The sequence below is a fragment of the Rhinolophus hipposideros genome, assembly GCF_964194185.1.
Source record: "Rhinolophus hipposideros genome assembly, chromosome: 12".
Classification (NCBI taxonomy): domain Eukaryota; kingdom Metazoa; phylum Chordata; class Mammalia; order Chiroptera; family Rhinolophidae; genus Rhinolophus; species Rhinolophus hipposideros.
In genome coordinates, this window is record NC_138058.1 from 27,549,651 (window position 1) to 27,565,244 (window position 15,594).

At 41.2% G+C, this 15,594-nt stretch overlaps 1 protein-coding gene across 6 annotated transcripts in view; it reads left to right on the top strand.

The window, feature by feature from the left end:
* The window catches only part of AAK1 (AP2 associated kinase 1), a 161,467-nt gene that overhangs the window by 61,935 nt on the left and 83,938 nt on the right, over window positions 1-15,594 (top strand). For all 6 annotated transcript variants that reach the window (XM_081068799.1, XM_081068798.1, XM_081068800.1 and 3 more), the window contains exon 3: window positions 12,376-12,494. In XM_081068799.1, coding sequence (XP_080924925.1) covers window positions 12,376-12,494 — 119 coding nt within the window. The remainder of the gene's footprint in view (window positions 1-12,375; window positions 12,495-15,594) is intronic.

A 15,594-nucleotide genomic window follows, 5' to 3' on the forward strand; every position in this document is an offset into this window, starting at 1 on the left:
TTGGATTACATGAGTATGCATGTATCAGAACTCATCCAGTAATACACTTAAGATTTATACATTTCACGACAAATAGATTTTACTTCTACCCTACCCCCCAACGAACCATGAACTCTGGACACTAGTTAAAGACAAAACATGCAGAAGTATTTAGGGTAGAGTGCACTGAGCCAGGTCTATAACTTCCTTGGAAATGCATCAAAAATAGGATGAGTTGATGTTAATAGATGGATGATAAATGTGTGATAAAACAAATTTGGCAAATACTAACAGTTGTAAACTCTAGCTGGTGGGTATACGGATGTTTGCAGTACGATCTTTTCAACTTTACTGTGTTTGAAATTTTTCATAACAAAGTGGGGAAAAGTATAAAGGTTCTTATGTGCTGTGGCGTTAAGGAATTTGGTCTTTATTCTGGCTTTAGGGGACTAAGGAAAGCTTTTAAGAGGAGATATTAAATACGAATTTTAGAAGAGAAAGCGATCCAAGGTGCAGAAAGTTAGGACTCAATTTTAGTTCTTCTGGTAAGAAAAGGAGAGTGTAAAGGAGCGTCAGGGATGGAGTGGAAGGGATGGACTCTGGGCAGTTGCAGGGATGGGCTTGCTAAGGCTCGGTGAAATCAGCTTGGGTGATGGCCAGAGCGGGGACGGGGAGACGACTGACCTCGTGCACAAGTCCTGGGTGAGGGGCCACCACCTAAGGGTCACGGGCGGTACAGTCAGGTGTCCTGAACCTCAGAGGAAAGGCCTTCGTGTATCATGAAGTTAAATTGGAATGCTCTGGAATTAATAGTTGGGAGCTGAGAAAATTTCATCCTTTTTCCAGGATGAGAACTCATCTCCTCTCACAACTAGGAGGGTTGACGCAGGTTAGGATGACCTGGAAAAAGCAGTTGTGTCCGGAGACCAGTTCTAATGAAACCTAAACAGTAGAAAACTTTTATACTGTGTATTTTTGAAGTCATTGCATACCGATATCTTAGTAGAACAGAAAACACAGCTTCCAGCCTGGCTGCTAAGCTCAAATCACCACCCTAGTAAACGCTCTTTCTGGAACAGAGCTAGTGAACCTGATCTTACTACAAAAGCAGAAAACGAACTAAGCTTTTGAAGCATGAAGTTAAAGTGGAATGCTCTGGAGTTAACATTTGGAAGCTGAGAGAATATCAGCCAAACTTTGGCTTTTTTAAAAGCCCAGTTCTCCTTTGGAGAATGTGGACAAGGAACACACATCAAGTCTTGGTGGGAATGATTAGAGCCAGAGCGCGGGTGTCTGTGGTGGGGGGCAGACAAATCTGGGCATGGATACCGGGGCCTCTGGCTGACCTCAGCTGCTCTATTTGTGTGCACACCACTTATTAGAAGAATGCTGGCACCAGTGGCTTAGGGGCTGAGACAGTCATGCCCAAGAGACTCTCGACTCCTTCAGGTGAGGGATGATGCAGGGTTGTGCATGGGGTGTTTGATTTCTTTCCCTTCTCAACTGAAGAGTGTTTTCATTTCCAGCTCAAGTGTTGTATTTGAAAGAAGGGATCGTACATAGGACAAGTGTCACTCTGTGACAGCACAGAGATTTCTGTAAATCTCTCCATAAAGCTGCACCATGAGCATATTGCCCCAGGCTATTGTCCAGTAAGCTCCAGTCTCATGAAGCTCTCAGTTAGGCCAGGCTGAGTGTTCAGGGTTTTTCTCTGGAGGGCTTGATTACCTTATCACCAAGGTGCCTTCTCTCAAAATGTGTCCCAAACTAGATTCTGACCTTCTGAAAGGCTGAGACTGGGGTTAGTTTATTGGGGTGACAATGGTTAGTAAAGTTACATAGGTTTCAGGTGTACAATTCTGTATTACATCGTCTATATATCACCACCCAGAGTCAGTTCTGCTTCCGTCACCGTATGTTTGATCCCCTTTACCTTCATCTACCACCCTCCTCCCCTCTTACTTTCTGGTAACCACTGAACTATTGTCTGTGTCTATGAGTTTTTGTTTCTTCATTTGTTTGTCTTGTTCTTTTGTTGTCTTCAGTTTTATATACCACATTATTAGTAAAATTATATGGTTCTTGACCTTTTCTGTCTGACTTATTTCACTTACCATAATAATCTCAAGATCCATCCCTGTGGTCGCAAGAGGCACTATTTCATCTTTTCTTACCGCGGAATAGTATTCCATTGTGTATATATACCACAACTTCTTTATCCATTCACCTATCGAAGGACTCTTTGGTTGTTTTGACGTCTTGGCCACCGTAAACAAAGCTGCAATGAACATCAGAGCACATATCCATAAACATTTATCTTTACGGATAAATGTTTTCAGGTTTTTTGGGTAGATAACCCAGGAGAGGGATTGCTGGGTCATGTGGTACTTCTATTCTTAATTTTTTGAGGAACCTTCACACTGCCTTCCAAAGCGGCTGCACCAGTCTGCATTCCCACCAACAGTGTATGAGGGTTCCTTTTTTACCACAACCTCTCCAGCACTTGTTATTATTTGTCTTATTGATGATAGTCATTCTAACTGGGGTGAAGTGATACCTCATTGTGGTTTTTATTTGCATTTCTCTGATGATTAGTGACTCTTTGGAGAAATGTCTGTTCGGGTGTGCCCATTTTTTAATTGGATTTGTTGTTGTTGAGTTGTATGAATTCCTTATATATTTTGGATATTAGCCCCTTATCAGAGGCATTGTTTGCAAATATTTTCTCCCATTCAGTTGGTTGCCTCTTTATTTTGTCGATGGTTTCTTTTGCTGTGCAGAAGCTTTTTAGTTGTTGTGGGTTTTTTGGTTTAGTTGTGTTTTTGTGTGTGTGGTTTTTTTTTGTGTTTTTTTTTGGTAGTTTTTTACAGGGGCAAACACATTGTGTAACAAACACTTGAGTACCTTTTCTGTAGTTGGCACTGTGCTGGGTGACAGAGGCTACAGTGAGTCAGTCATTGTCCTTGCCCTTGTGCAGTTTACAGGGTTCAGGGAAAGAAAGCATCAAATCAGGAATTACCCACCTGAGTAATTATACTCCAGATATGCCTCGAAGGAAACGTTAGAGGGTGGTGTGTATAACAAGGGACATACTTCATCAGAAAAAGAGGGCGGTGGCCGGGGGCAGTCAGGGAAGGCTCGTCAAAGGAAGTAACATTCAGCCTGAAAACTGAAGGAGTAGGAGATGGTCAGGCCAGGAGTGAGGTGAACAGGGCAAAGGGAGAAGCGTGCACAGAAATTCTGAGGCAGGGTGGAATATAAGCAACGTTGAGGAAGAAAGAACAATTGTGGCTGGAACAGAGCAAGCAGTGAAAGGCTGTGGTATTTGAATGATGCTGGAGAGAGATCACGTCCTATCACATAGGGTCTTGCAGGCCGTGGTCAGCAATTTGGTATTTTAGTCTAAGAGGCATGAGAAGCCACTGAGGAGTTTCAAACAGGTAAATGATACTCAGGTTCTCTTTTTAAAAGATCACCCTAGTAATACAAAGAATAGAAAATGGCTTAGTCTGACATGAGGAAGCTGCTCAGTGGGTTTCAGTGAACAAAGAATATGGCCCTACTGATATTTCTCACCAGTTTGCCATATAGTTAACCCCATGGTAACAGACATTTGTCAGCTAGTTAACCCCATGGTAACAGTGCAGTGACAATGGGCCAGGTAGCTCTGGGAAAGGTCCTCTTTCGGTCGGTCTTAGCTGTTGACAGGCCAAGCCCAGTATGCTCTGGTTCTATGGGCAGTAATTCACCAGCCTCTGGTGTGTGTGAGCCAAGTTGATTTCTTAAAATTCGAACCTTTTATTGTCGGCAAGCAGGTACCTTTTATTGTCGGCAAGCAGGTACCTTCCCTGGAAATGTCTTTTTTGTTTTTCCTGGAGATTTTTGCCAGACCCCTAAAGAGGGCCCCCTCAACTGGAGCTGCTCTCCAATTGTTGCCGTTTTTTGGGAAAGGAAGAACCATTGCTCGCCATCACACGTTCCACCTAGGCTGTAGCCTTGATTGGGTTCCATTGATGTTTCTGTTCTGCTGCCAGGTTTGCCAGTCTCCGACTTGTGCCCACAGCTCCCGATGGGGAGAGAGGAAGTTGAGTACTTCAAGCCATCCCATCTGGGTGTGCTTTCTGCCTAGGAAAAGGACTGCTTTGACATGTTCCCCAGAAGGAGCTGGCACATGGTGATTTTTAATTTGAGGCAAGTGAGGAGAGATTGACGTTAAAAAAACAAACCCCAAGTCCCCACTGAAATCAGTGTTGACAAAATGCTTCAAATTGACCTTTTCTCCTGTGAAATCTTTGCTTTGCTCCTTGCCATCTGTTGTAAAGTTTTGAAAATTTGTGTTCGTGCTGAAACTTTTGGCAAAATTGTCTTCGATCTGAATAAATTGTAGGTGGGTGTTTGCAAGCCTCTTGGATGTCACTCCCGATGGGAGCGCACAGACACTGCTGACTATGTGGCCAAGTTCTCACTGTACAGAGGACTCTTCCATGTGGTCAGCTGGAGGCAAAGCTTTGGTCAGCCTCCTTGCCGTCCCCTGTGTCTTTCTCTTACCTTCCTTGGTGTTCCTGCATAGTGAGCTGCTGCAGGGAGGGGATGGCAACGAGGTGAGAAATTGGCATGCCTGGATTCTAGCCCTGGCACCCAGGGACAATGTGAGGAGGCCACTCAGGCTGTCCTCTGTGCCTTCCTTTTCCAGCCAGTCAAGTGGAGATTGTAATACATGCTTTGCTAACTTCACAGGGTTCCCATAAAGATTGGACCAGAGCTGTCTTCTACCGTCCTAGCCTGGAAATAGGTTTTCATGAACTTTCACAGCGTTTAAGAGATTTTTTTTTTTTTTCAAAGTTTGTTGCCTGGATTTAAAAATCAAGAAATTTTACCTAAAAATCTAGCTTCTCTTGGAAATAAAAAAACTTGGCAACCCTCAGCCTACGTTCCTCCATGGCAACACCGACTGAGGTTGAGAAATGGCTCCCCACGAGTGGGGCGCTCACTTTCAGGTGTGCACTGCCCCACCGCTCCCCATGAGTGGGTTCCCGGGCAGTGAGTCTGTGTCATCAGCTTCGCTGCGTGCGTTTTGTTATACCTGGTTGCTTTCTCTCATTTAGGTGATCGATCTGGCCCCTCTAGGCATTTGGGTTTGTGACTTTGATCTCAAGATATTCCAGATTTAGAACCTTATAAGTCAGGTATCATACAAATACAAAGGAGTTGGGTTTTTTGTGTGTGTGGGAGGGGAGACGAGGAGGAAACGAACACCTGTATTCAACACATAGCTCCTCTGTGCTAAGTGCTTTGCTCATCATGTAATCCTCCAAAAAGCCATGAAGTAGATCTCCGCCGCTCTTGGCTGAGAGGACAGGCCGCAGGGAGATTGCGGCTCACCTGAGCCAGGGTTTAAACCTAACCGGTTGGACTCCAAAGGGATGCTATGTGGTCTCAAAGTGGTTATGGTGGCACATGGTTATGGTGCGCAGCCCCCCTTCCCAGAAGCTTTGTGCACATTTATATCTACAAGAGGCGTGCAGGTGAGGGCTATTTGCGTGACTTGCAGTGGTATAGTCCTGTTTTCTTTATAAAATACTTTTACATAGAGCTACAAAATATTCTTTGGGCACTTTTTTCTTCTCCTTTAACGCAGAGTTGCCCTTCCTCCCCCCTTTTCCGAGCATCTTTTTCAGAATTAATATTAAATAGATAAAGGAAGCTGTGTGCAGAGTCCTCCCCTTAAATGGAGTCATTTTTTGCTCATGGGGTCACTGAAATACCTCCTGTAATGCTAGGGCTTCGAGGAACCCAGTTTTAAAACCACTAATCTAGTCTTAATTTCTGCAATTGAGGAAATGGAGGCCAAAGGGATCCAGTAACTTGACCGGTATTTTCCTTTCTTTTCCATCTTCCAGAAAAATTCTACTTGAACTAGATTCTCTGTCTGATTTTTTAGAAAAGCCTCAGAATGCAATTGTATTTTATGCTCATTTCTTCTTCTTGGATAATTCAAAAGGAAACTGCATGAAGTAAACAGCATTCATTGGGTTAAACCTTATTTCATCTCAGACAAGCGGAAGCTATTCCTAAAAGTGTAGATGGGACTGATGTTAGCAAATGAAGTCTCCTTTAACCCACAAGAAATAAGTAGGCAGCAGATTTTAGTGCGTACAATCTAGGCTTGATTTTAAAATATCCACCCAAATCTCTTTGGCAGCAAATCCAGAAGCCCTGCCTCAGCGCCACGATGGGCTTCTTTGTTGCATGGTCTAATCGTCCTCATTTGTCTGCCCATCTGTCTCCCATCTCTGCACATTACTGCTCAGATCATCAGTTTGGTGTTTTTCTTCCTTCCCACTCACCTTACCTCCTCCATTCCTCACTTTCCTTGCCAAGTGGAAGGAAGTCACTGATGTCCTGATTCATTCGGTACAGTCTCGGGGGTCTGGTGCCATCTAGCATGATTCCGAGACCAACCCAGGAGAGGCACTACCCTTAGTTCTTCCAAAGCCTTGTTGCTGATGTTGAATATCATGATCAGGCTTCTGAGAAGGTTTTGTTGAAAAAGTTTTTAGTCATGATAATGATGTTGATAATCTCTCGTTGACAGCAGAGGTGAAAGAGATTTTAGAGAGTATATAACAGTGTATTACAGATTCTCACTTGCCTTCTCCCAGGAGAAAAGTAGGCATTCTGTCATCTTTACTTGAGAGGTAGAACTTCAAGGTATCTCAGTAATTTCGTGGGTGACTCTTTGATCCTATGCTGATTAAAGCCTTTGATCGTGACAGTGGTGGGAAGCAGCTAATCCTAGGAGATTAAATGATGAAAGATCTATAGGGAAATGCAAATTAAAACCACCATGAACTATCACTGCACACTCAACTACAATGGCTACAGTAAAAAGACCAACATACTGAGTGTAGGTGAGGATATGGAACAACCAGAACTGTCATATGTGGCTGTTGGGAGTGTGAAATGGTACAACCACTGTGGGAACTGGTTAGCAGTTTCTTATACGCCAAATATACCCTTAGCGATATGGCCCAGCAATTCCATTCCTGTTTACCTAAGAGAAATAAATACTTACGTCTACAAAAGAGGACTTCTATATGAACATTATATTTATAATAATAGCCAAAAACTTGAAACAATTCAAATGTCCTTCAACGGGTAAATGGATAAACTAATTGTGGAAAATCTATACAATGGAATGCTAGTCTGCCATTTAAAAAAAACCCAAACTACTAATACCTGTATCACTGAAGGTGAATCTTAAAAATGTGCTTCTCTGAATGAAGGAAGCTTGATGCAGCAGTACAGACTGTATGATTCCATTTATTCTAGAGCAAGCAAAATTAATCTATAGGATGGAAAGCAGGTCAGAAGTTACATGAGATGGTGAGAGAAGGAGTGGGAGGCATGAGGAACTGTTTGCAGCGATGGATTGATGGTGGTGATGGTTACAAGACTGAAAATGCACCAAACTGTACACTTAAAAAAGATGCACTGTATTTTATATAAAGTCAATTTTAAAAGATGGGGGACCTTGCTCTTTCACTGGGGACCCGCCAAGTAGGGTCTCATTTGCACTAAGACCGTGAAGAAGGCGGTCCGGGTCATCATCAAGGCTTCACACTGACAAGCGCATGTGTGAGGAGATCACCATTATTCCCAGCAAGAAGCTCTGCAACAAGATACAGGCTGTGTCACACATCTGATGAAGCGGATTCAGAGCGGCCCCGCGAGAGCTATTTCTGTCAAGCTGCAGGAAGAGGAGAGAGAAAGGAGAGAGAATTCTGTTGCTGAGGTCTCAGCCGGGGATCAGGAGATCAGTGAGGTAGATGCTGGACACTGAGGAAATGCTGACGCTCTTAGACTTCGGCAGTCTGTCCAACCTGCAGGTCGCTCAGCCTCCAGTTGGGATGAATTTCGAAACACCGTGTGAAACTGTTTGAATCTTCCTGCTGTGCTATAATAGTTTCAATAAACCATGGACAACCCAAAAAAAAAAAAAAAAGAAAAAGAAATGATGAGGGACCTGGTCTGAGCTCTACCACTAACTAGCTCTATGGATTCTTGTGAAAGGACCCTAATCTCTCTACATCTCTTTTCCTATTGGGAAAAGGGGACAGTAGGTAGCTCACCTACCTCATTCAGTTACTGTGGAACTATAAATGAAATCATTTATTTTGAAATGCCTTTAAAGAAGTATAAAGTCACGTACAAATGCTGGTTGGGAGTGGGAGGGGAATATTCCATAAACTCCTCTTCAGTGAAGAAAGGAAAGAACTGTGATAAGTAATGTATGAGCTTATATATACTGTGTATACCGGGGGTGCCAAAACATTGTGTACACGTGATTCGCATTCATCTTTTGTTATCAGTAGGTATTATTACAATTTTTAATACTTTTTTTCCCTTTCTTAAAATGTGCATACATTTTTTGGGCACCCTCTGTGTGTGTGTGTGTGTGTGTGTGTGTGTATGATTTTATTTGAAGTCATCTTTTAACTTTGTGTGACACTGGCTGTGTTGTATTGCTTCCCCTCTCTGGCCATCAATAAAATGACAGAGTTAGACTAGATCAGAGGTAGAAAGCTATAGGCTCAGAGACTCTCTAAAGCCTCTCAGGTGTGTTTTCTTTAGCCTCTGCAGTGGCAATCTGACCAGGGTTAATTTAAAAATGTGACTGGCTGCCAGTGTTCAAATCTGGAGATTTCACCTAAAGTTTTGGGTTTCCAGTTTATCTTTAGAAATTAGCAGATCTGGCAAAACTGGGCTCATATTCCTACAAAGCAACAGTGATCTGGAGTTGTGTGGTAGCTGTTCTTTTATGTGGGCCATATGCTTTACTTTCCCACAGTCTTCACCATTCTCCGTAGCCTTTGTATTCTCTGTAGTAACATTAAGAGGAAAGTTAATTGATTGTCAAGTGCCCATGATATGTTAGGCACTACTCTAGGGCATGACTATACAGAGAGCAACCAAACGAACGAAATCTCTAAACTCATAGTGAGTGATAAGTACCCATCCACATCATCAAGAATTAAGAGGAGAAAGTTAGACCAAGAGTACTATATATTTTAGGGAAAGTGGAAGAAAACATGTTTCTTTGTGGAAGTAAAAAAAAAGCATTCCTACATATTTAATAGGCCAACAGTTATCTTGCCGATTTCACTTGCTTACCTCACATAATGGATCAGATCCTTTTCCCTTTGTGATTCAATAAATCATGGATTGCCCAAAAAAGTGCATTCCAGTAAAATCATAGAGATTAGCTCAATGTTTCAAAAAATGACTGTAGGCAGAGAGACTAGCAAAGGTCTACCGAATGTTAGTTTTTCTTACCTATGTCCAAACCATCCCCAACTCAGCTTTAGATTTCTACGTTTAATCAAGTTCTTGGTATGTAACTCAATAGGAAATGAGCGTCTCTCTTGACAGTCTTACAGCTGCCTTCTTCTGTAATAGCCTGGACTCTGTTTAGCTGTGGCTGAGAATCCTTTTACCCTGATCCACGTGGTGAACCTGTGCTGGAGAAGATATCTTGAGTGGTGCTATCTCCCGTCTACCTTCTAACCTAGTAATTTGCATCTCCATTTGGTCAACTCCGTAGTGATAGTGGACAACTTTCCTTTTTTAATTTATTGGGGTGACAATTGTTATTTTTTAAATTTTTATTGGGGAATATTGGGGAACAGTGTGTTTTTCCAGGATCCATCAGCTCCAAGTCAAGTCGTCTTTTTTTTTTCAATCTAGTTGTGGAGGACGCAGCTCACTGGCCCATGTGGGAATTGAACCAGCAACCTGGATGTTATGAGCACTACTCTCTAACGAACTGAGCGAACCAGCCTCCCGTGGCCAACATTTTTAAACTGACAAATTATATCAGGCTTTGATTTTGATCTCATGTTCAAGGAACACTGATTTAAATGCTCTTCACCTGCAAACAAGCCCTGTCTGTGCATAGATGCTTAATAACGTGGTTCTGTCGGCATTAAACATCATGGTTCATTGCTTTGTCTTTAGATTTATGATGGTCATAGACTTGGAGAATCGGGCTGGCTCAAACAGGTGTGCTTGCCTAGATTGTGCGGGAGGCATCATTTCTTCAGTTCTGGCTCCAAGGGTCATCTTGTTCCCTGGTAAAGAAAACTATACTGCTCCCATCTGGTGGCAGTTACCTCAGATTGCTGCATCATCGACCTGCTTCTGAAAGCACAGCCTTCTCCTTGAGCGGTGCCATGAATCACAGAACTGTAGGAAATAGCCATTCCCAACTTTTGTTCTCCCAGCTTTTGTTCTGAAACATTATCAGCACTGTCAGAGGCATTGCACAGTTTTCTCCAAGATAAATGAAATGGAAAGAACATTTTTTAGGCCATCAGGAGAGTGACACTGTTCTGGGTTCTGCCCATAACTAGCCATGGACTCCTACGCCTCACTAGGTTCCTCCACCCATAAAGCAAAGTGCTTGGACTAAAAGCTCTCTAGAAGCACTGTTGGTGCAAAGTCTGTAGTTCTGTGATTTTTAAAATTCAAAGGATCTATAAAATGAATACCCACTTGGACTGTTTACAAAACAGTTATAAACATACATAGAAATTTTATAATTTATACTATCATTTTCCCCAGTTCTACTTGAGTATAAGACACATCATGAATTTAATAGCTTTTTGGGGGAAAAAGGGAAGACAAATAGTACTTCATTCAGTGTATATATATTTATTACAAGAGAATTTCAGATATCCTAAAAATTAAAATGTAAAAAATGTGCATCTTGGAATTCATTTTTTTTTCTTTTTGCCAATAAGACCTCTATTTGTGAATGCACGCTAAGGTTTAAAAAATTTCCTTTGGTAAATACTCAAAATTCTAGAATTATAATGGGCAGTTGAGCAGTGTAAGTGTACTTTAAAGTATTACAAGAAAGTGGAAAATGTTATTGAAGTACAAAGATTAGAGAGATGACCATTGAAATGAAAGATTATATGGTACATTTTAGTGTTTATCTAAATACTGAAGAACAACAACATAGTGATCGGAAATGTAGAAACATGCAAGCTCTGATAAATTGTTATCAAAATACATAGTGGAACATTTGAGTCCATTAAAATTTTTTTAATACAGACTTATGTGTGTATTTTATGAAAACATGCAACAGTGCTTTATGATTAAAGCTCTCTTTGTTTGTAAGGAACAGAAAGTTACTCAAACTGACTTGAAAAGGAATAATTGTTGTAAAGATGCAGTAGGAAATGCCAGGAACATCGACAGACAGGTACGGAAGTGCCACTGGGTCTCAGAGGAACTAGAGGGGCCGTCAGGACCCAGGTTGTAGCTCAGGCCTGGTCTCTATAATCACTGCATTGCTCTCTGTCAATTTTGCATGTGGCTGCCAGCCCCGTCACTGTGCCGTAATCTCAACTCCAGCTCCCGTACTGATGGCTTCCCTCGGCGTTCACTTTCCGCCCGGTAGTGATCACCTTTGTGCAAAGAGTAACCCAGTAACTTCCTTTTTTTGCTATGCAGTGTCAATGCACAGGATAGTTCAAGCTAAATTATGAAGGAGGCAGATGGACTAAGTGTCCAGTATAACTGCTGCTTATCCCCAAACCTTCAATTTTGACAGCTTTGCAGCACCTTACCTATATCTGTAACTCGTACTAACCGTCACACCGAACACCTCATGCAAGGTTTAGGGAATGAGGTCAAGGCTAGGGGTTCTAAGGATTTGGGGAACGCTAAGGTGTAACAAATGCAAAGCATTTAAGAATGCTCCAGCTAGTAGTTATTGCCTTAAAGGGAAAAATAACACCTAGCCTCACAGGATGGTACCGTGTTTCCCTGAAAATAAGACCTAGCTGGACCATCAGCTCTAATGCGTCTTTTGGAGCAAAAATTAATATAAGACCCTGTCTTATTTTAATGTAATATAAGACCAGGTATGATATAATATATAATGTAATGTAAGGTAATATACCTGGTTTTATATTAATTTTTGCTCCAAAAGATGCATTAGAGCTGATGGTCTGGCTAGCTCTTATTTTCGGGAAAACATGGTAGTTAGAATTAAACGGGAGCACAGTGGTTGGAATGTAGTATTTTTTTCTCTTGTCTGTTTGTTCTTCTGTTTATTTGTAGGTTCTTTGGAAGATAATTACTGTTGCTTTTTCCTGAGATAGGTGTTTAGGAGAAATTTCTCTGATTCTTGCCACCCAGTCACACCAAGCACACCTCTGAGTCCCGAGAATCTGAGAGCGCCTTCTAAGTCAGAGCAGCGCCAGAACTAGCTGCCGATGGCATCAGTGCCATCAACAGTAACCACAGCAACCTGTAGCCACCATAGCGTCTGACTGACATTTTGAAGATGCCTCAAAATAGCTTGTATATTTGTTTTTCTCACAGGTGGATTTGCTATCGTGTTTCTGGTGAGGACAAGCAATGGAGTGAAATGTGCCTTGAAACGCATGTTTGTCAACAATGAGCATGATCTCCAGGTGTGCAAGAGAGAAATCCAGATAATGGTAAGGCTGCTCCTCAGTCTGGAGACTGCGTATTTAAAATGGGCCAGGGGAGAGACTGTGCCCTCATAAGAAAACCAAAGGGGGCTTGTTCCCTCCCCTGAGATGGCCGGATGGCCTCTGCACAAGATGCGGTGAACATGGGGTGTAAGACTCTGCTTCTGCCTTGCTCACTCTCAGATGGAGTGTTGAGAAGAAGGGAGCATCTTGCAAGGACTGACCAATTTTTAGGTCAGAGAAATCGTTTGGGGCATTCGGAATAGTTTATTTCACAACTTGATTCCCAGAATTAACTATGGAATTTGATCCAGAAACCCTAGGTTTCCCACGAGCCTCTTCTGATGCTGTCTACCACTCCCAGTTTTCAACCCTCTTGAGCTCTTCAGCATTCTGTGAACATCTTTCCACATGTTTTTATTTTGTTGTTCATACAGGTTTTTTTTCCACCTGAAATGTTTTTCCCTTTTTTTGGTCTAGAAATCTCTTACTGATGTATACTTTGTGATTCCATTTATAAGAGTCCAAGAACAAGCAAAAATAACTTTGATAATAGAAATCAGAAGTGTTTATCTGGGTGTGGGAAATTAAAAAGAAAGAGGCATGTGGGAAACTTCTGGGCCATACAAACGTTCTGTTTTGCGTGGTGGTTACACAGGGCTACACAATTTGTCAGAATTCAGTTGAACACCTTAAGACCTGTGCGTTTCATTATGTTAATTATACCTCACATTTTAAGAACTTACTCAGTTTTCAAGATTCAGATTCGTACTGTAATTAAAGAAAGGGTCCCTATCTCTTAGAGATATGTGCTAAACTATTTATGGATTAGATAATACGATGTCTTGAAGTTCATGAGTAGATTTACAAGAGAAACAACTATGCTGACTCAAGCATCATGCGTCAAGGGTGATGCATGAGTTTGGTAGAGTTGCTTCTTACCCTCACCTCACATAAAAAAATTCAAATAGTCTTTTCATCCATTGTGTTTCCGCAGTGCCTTTCTTTATGCCAATTGTATTGCTTATCTTGTTATTTTATAAGTAATTCTGCTATCAGAAAGTAAGTTAAAATCAGAAACTTTGTATTCCAGCGCCTTGCTTGACATAAACACTTAATAAACTTTGGATGAAATGAATATATGAATAATGGTAATAACATGTCTGTGTTCATCAGGAGGTGATGATTCCTTTGTAAAGAGCAGAAAGGGGTCTAAAAAGTGGGTGACTGTGGCACTGTAGAGATTCCTTGCCTCTGCCCGCCTCTTGTGGGTTTGCCCTTTCTATGGCTCCTTAAGAGTAAGTAGTTGAGCTACTGAAAGAAGAACTCAGAATTGAGGAGCCTGATAGAACTTTGGATTTGAGAAAGTTGAAAATAATTGGGAGGAACTGTTGATGGAAATAAGTTGCTGTCATCATTGCAAAACAAATCCCAACCCTGAGGCTCATATACGTCTAGTCAGGGCCCGAGGATCTGTCCTCACAGCGCCAGTGTCCTCCCACTCTCCTGCCACACAGCTCTAAATGACTGCGCTCGCCCTGTTTCCCTTCATTCACTCTGTGTATTTTCCGGATGCTTCTTCTGATTCTTCCCACCTTGTCCTTTCCTTGCCCATCTTTTCACACTCCATTTCCTATCTTTGCTTCTGCTATTTCCTCTGCCTGGAATGCCCTTCTCATTCATTTTCCAGTGTTAGGAAAGTAATTCCATTCTTGAACTTTCTCCCACTCATTCAGACACATGTTGGAGGGCTTACTTTGTGCGAGGCGGGCGTTGGAGTAGAGGAAATAGAAGACACAGGCCCCTTAGGAGCTCGCAAGTTAATGGACCCGATTAGGAATTAAATTACATGGGTTCAAGTTCTGGCCCAGGCATGTATTAGCTGCCAGGGTTTTGTTTTGTTTTTAATTTAGTTTATAATTTTTCAAAACTTAAATACTCAAATAGATGAACTAAGCTTGTTATAAAAACATCAAGCATTCCCCAAGGGGTCCTCCTATGCCATTTCAAGGTCCCAAGGCGACAACTTTTAGTTGATTGATTTGATGTATTTCTAAATAACATGCTGATAATGCTAATTTTTTTTTCCATTTTAGGCATTATGTTATGTAGAAAGTAAAAATGTAGCTCTGTCACCTCCTGCATGTCCTTTTCCCCAAATTCTCTCATTATTCTCGTCTCTCATTCTTCCAAAGTAGCGGTAAGTTTTGGCAGTTATATTAGTTATCTTAGTATTAGTTTTTACATTATTATGTAAGAAAACATTATTTCTGCTGAATCTCCTAGTGGACTATAATTACTGTTCCTTTCTTACATAACTCTCTTTTCACTGGAATTAATAATTGTCTGATTTTTTTTTGTTTTGGGGAGTTTTGTTTTGTTTTAGTTTTCTGTGTACTTTTCAGCAATTTAATCCCAAACTCTTCCCAAGTTGTAGAAATCATTATTTTACTACTTTGAAGCACATTTAGTATTCCATCTATTTTATCATCTTGAAGAAATCTCTGTCAGTCTTCTGACATGATGGAATCTGTGTTGGTTGCTCTCTAATCTTAATTTACAGTCTTATCTTGGAATTTCCCTTTGCCTCCCTTCCTTAGATTTGTTGACTCCTCTTGTTTGACTTCCTTATTTTTCTGCATCGATTGATATGATTGTGAGATTTTTCTTTGTTAGCCTTACTATGTTAGATTATATTGACTGCTTTTCAAATAGAGAACCAGTTTTGCATGCCAGCAATAATAATTCCCACTTGGTCATGGTCTATAAGTATTTTCATATATTATTGAATTTTATTCGCTAATATTTTGGTAAAGATTTTTGCATTTATAATTATGAGAGATAATGGTCTATAGTTTTGTTTTTTAACTGTCTTTTCTGGTTTTGGTATCAGCGTAATTCTGGCTTCATAACATGAGTTGGGATATGTTCCCTCCTCGTCTGTTTTCTGGAAGAGATTTTGTAGAATAGGTATTTATTTTTTAAGCATTTGGTAGAATTTTCCAATAAAACCATCTGGGCCTGGCTCTTCCTTTTTTGGAAGTTACTAAGTTACAATTTCGGTTTTCTTAATAATTATAAGGCTATTCAGATTATCTGTTTCATG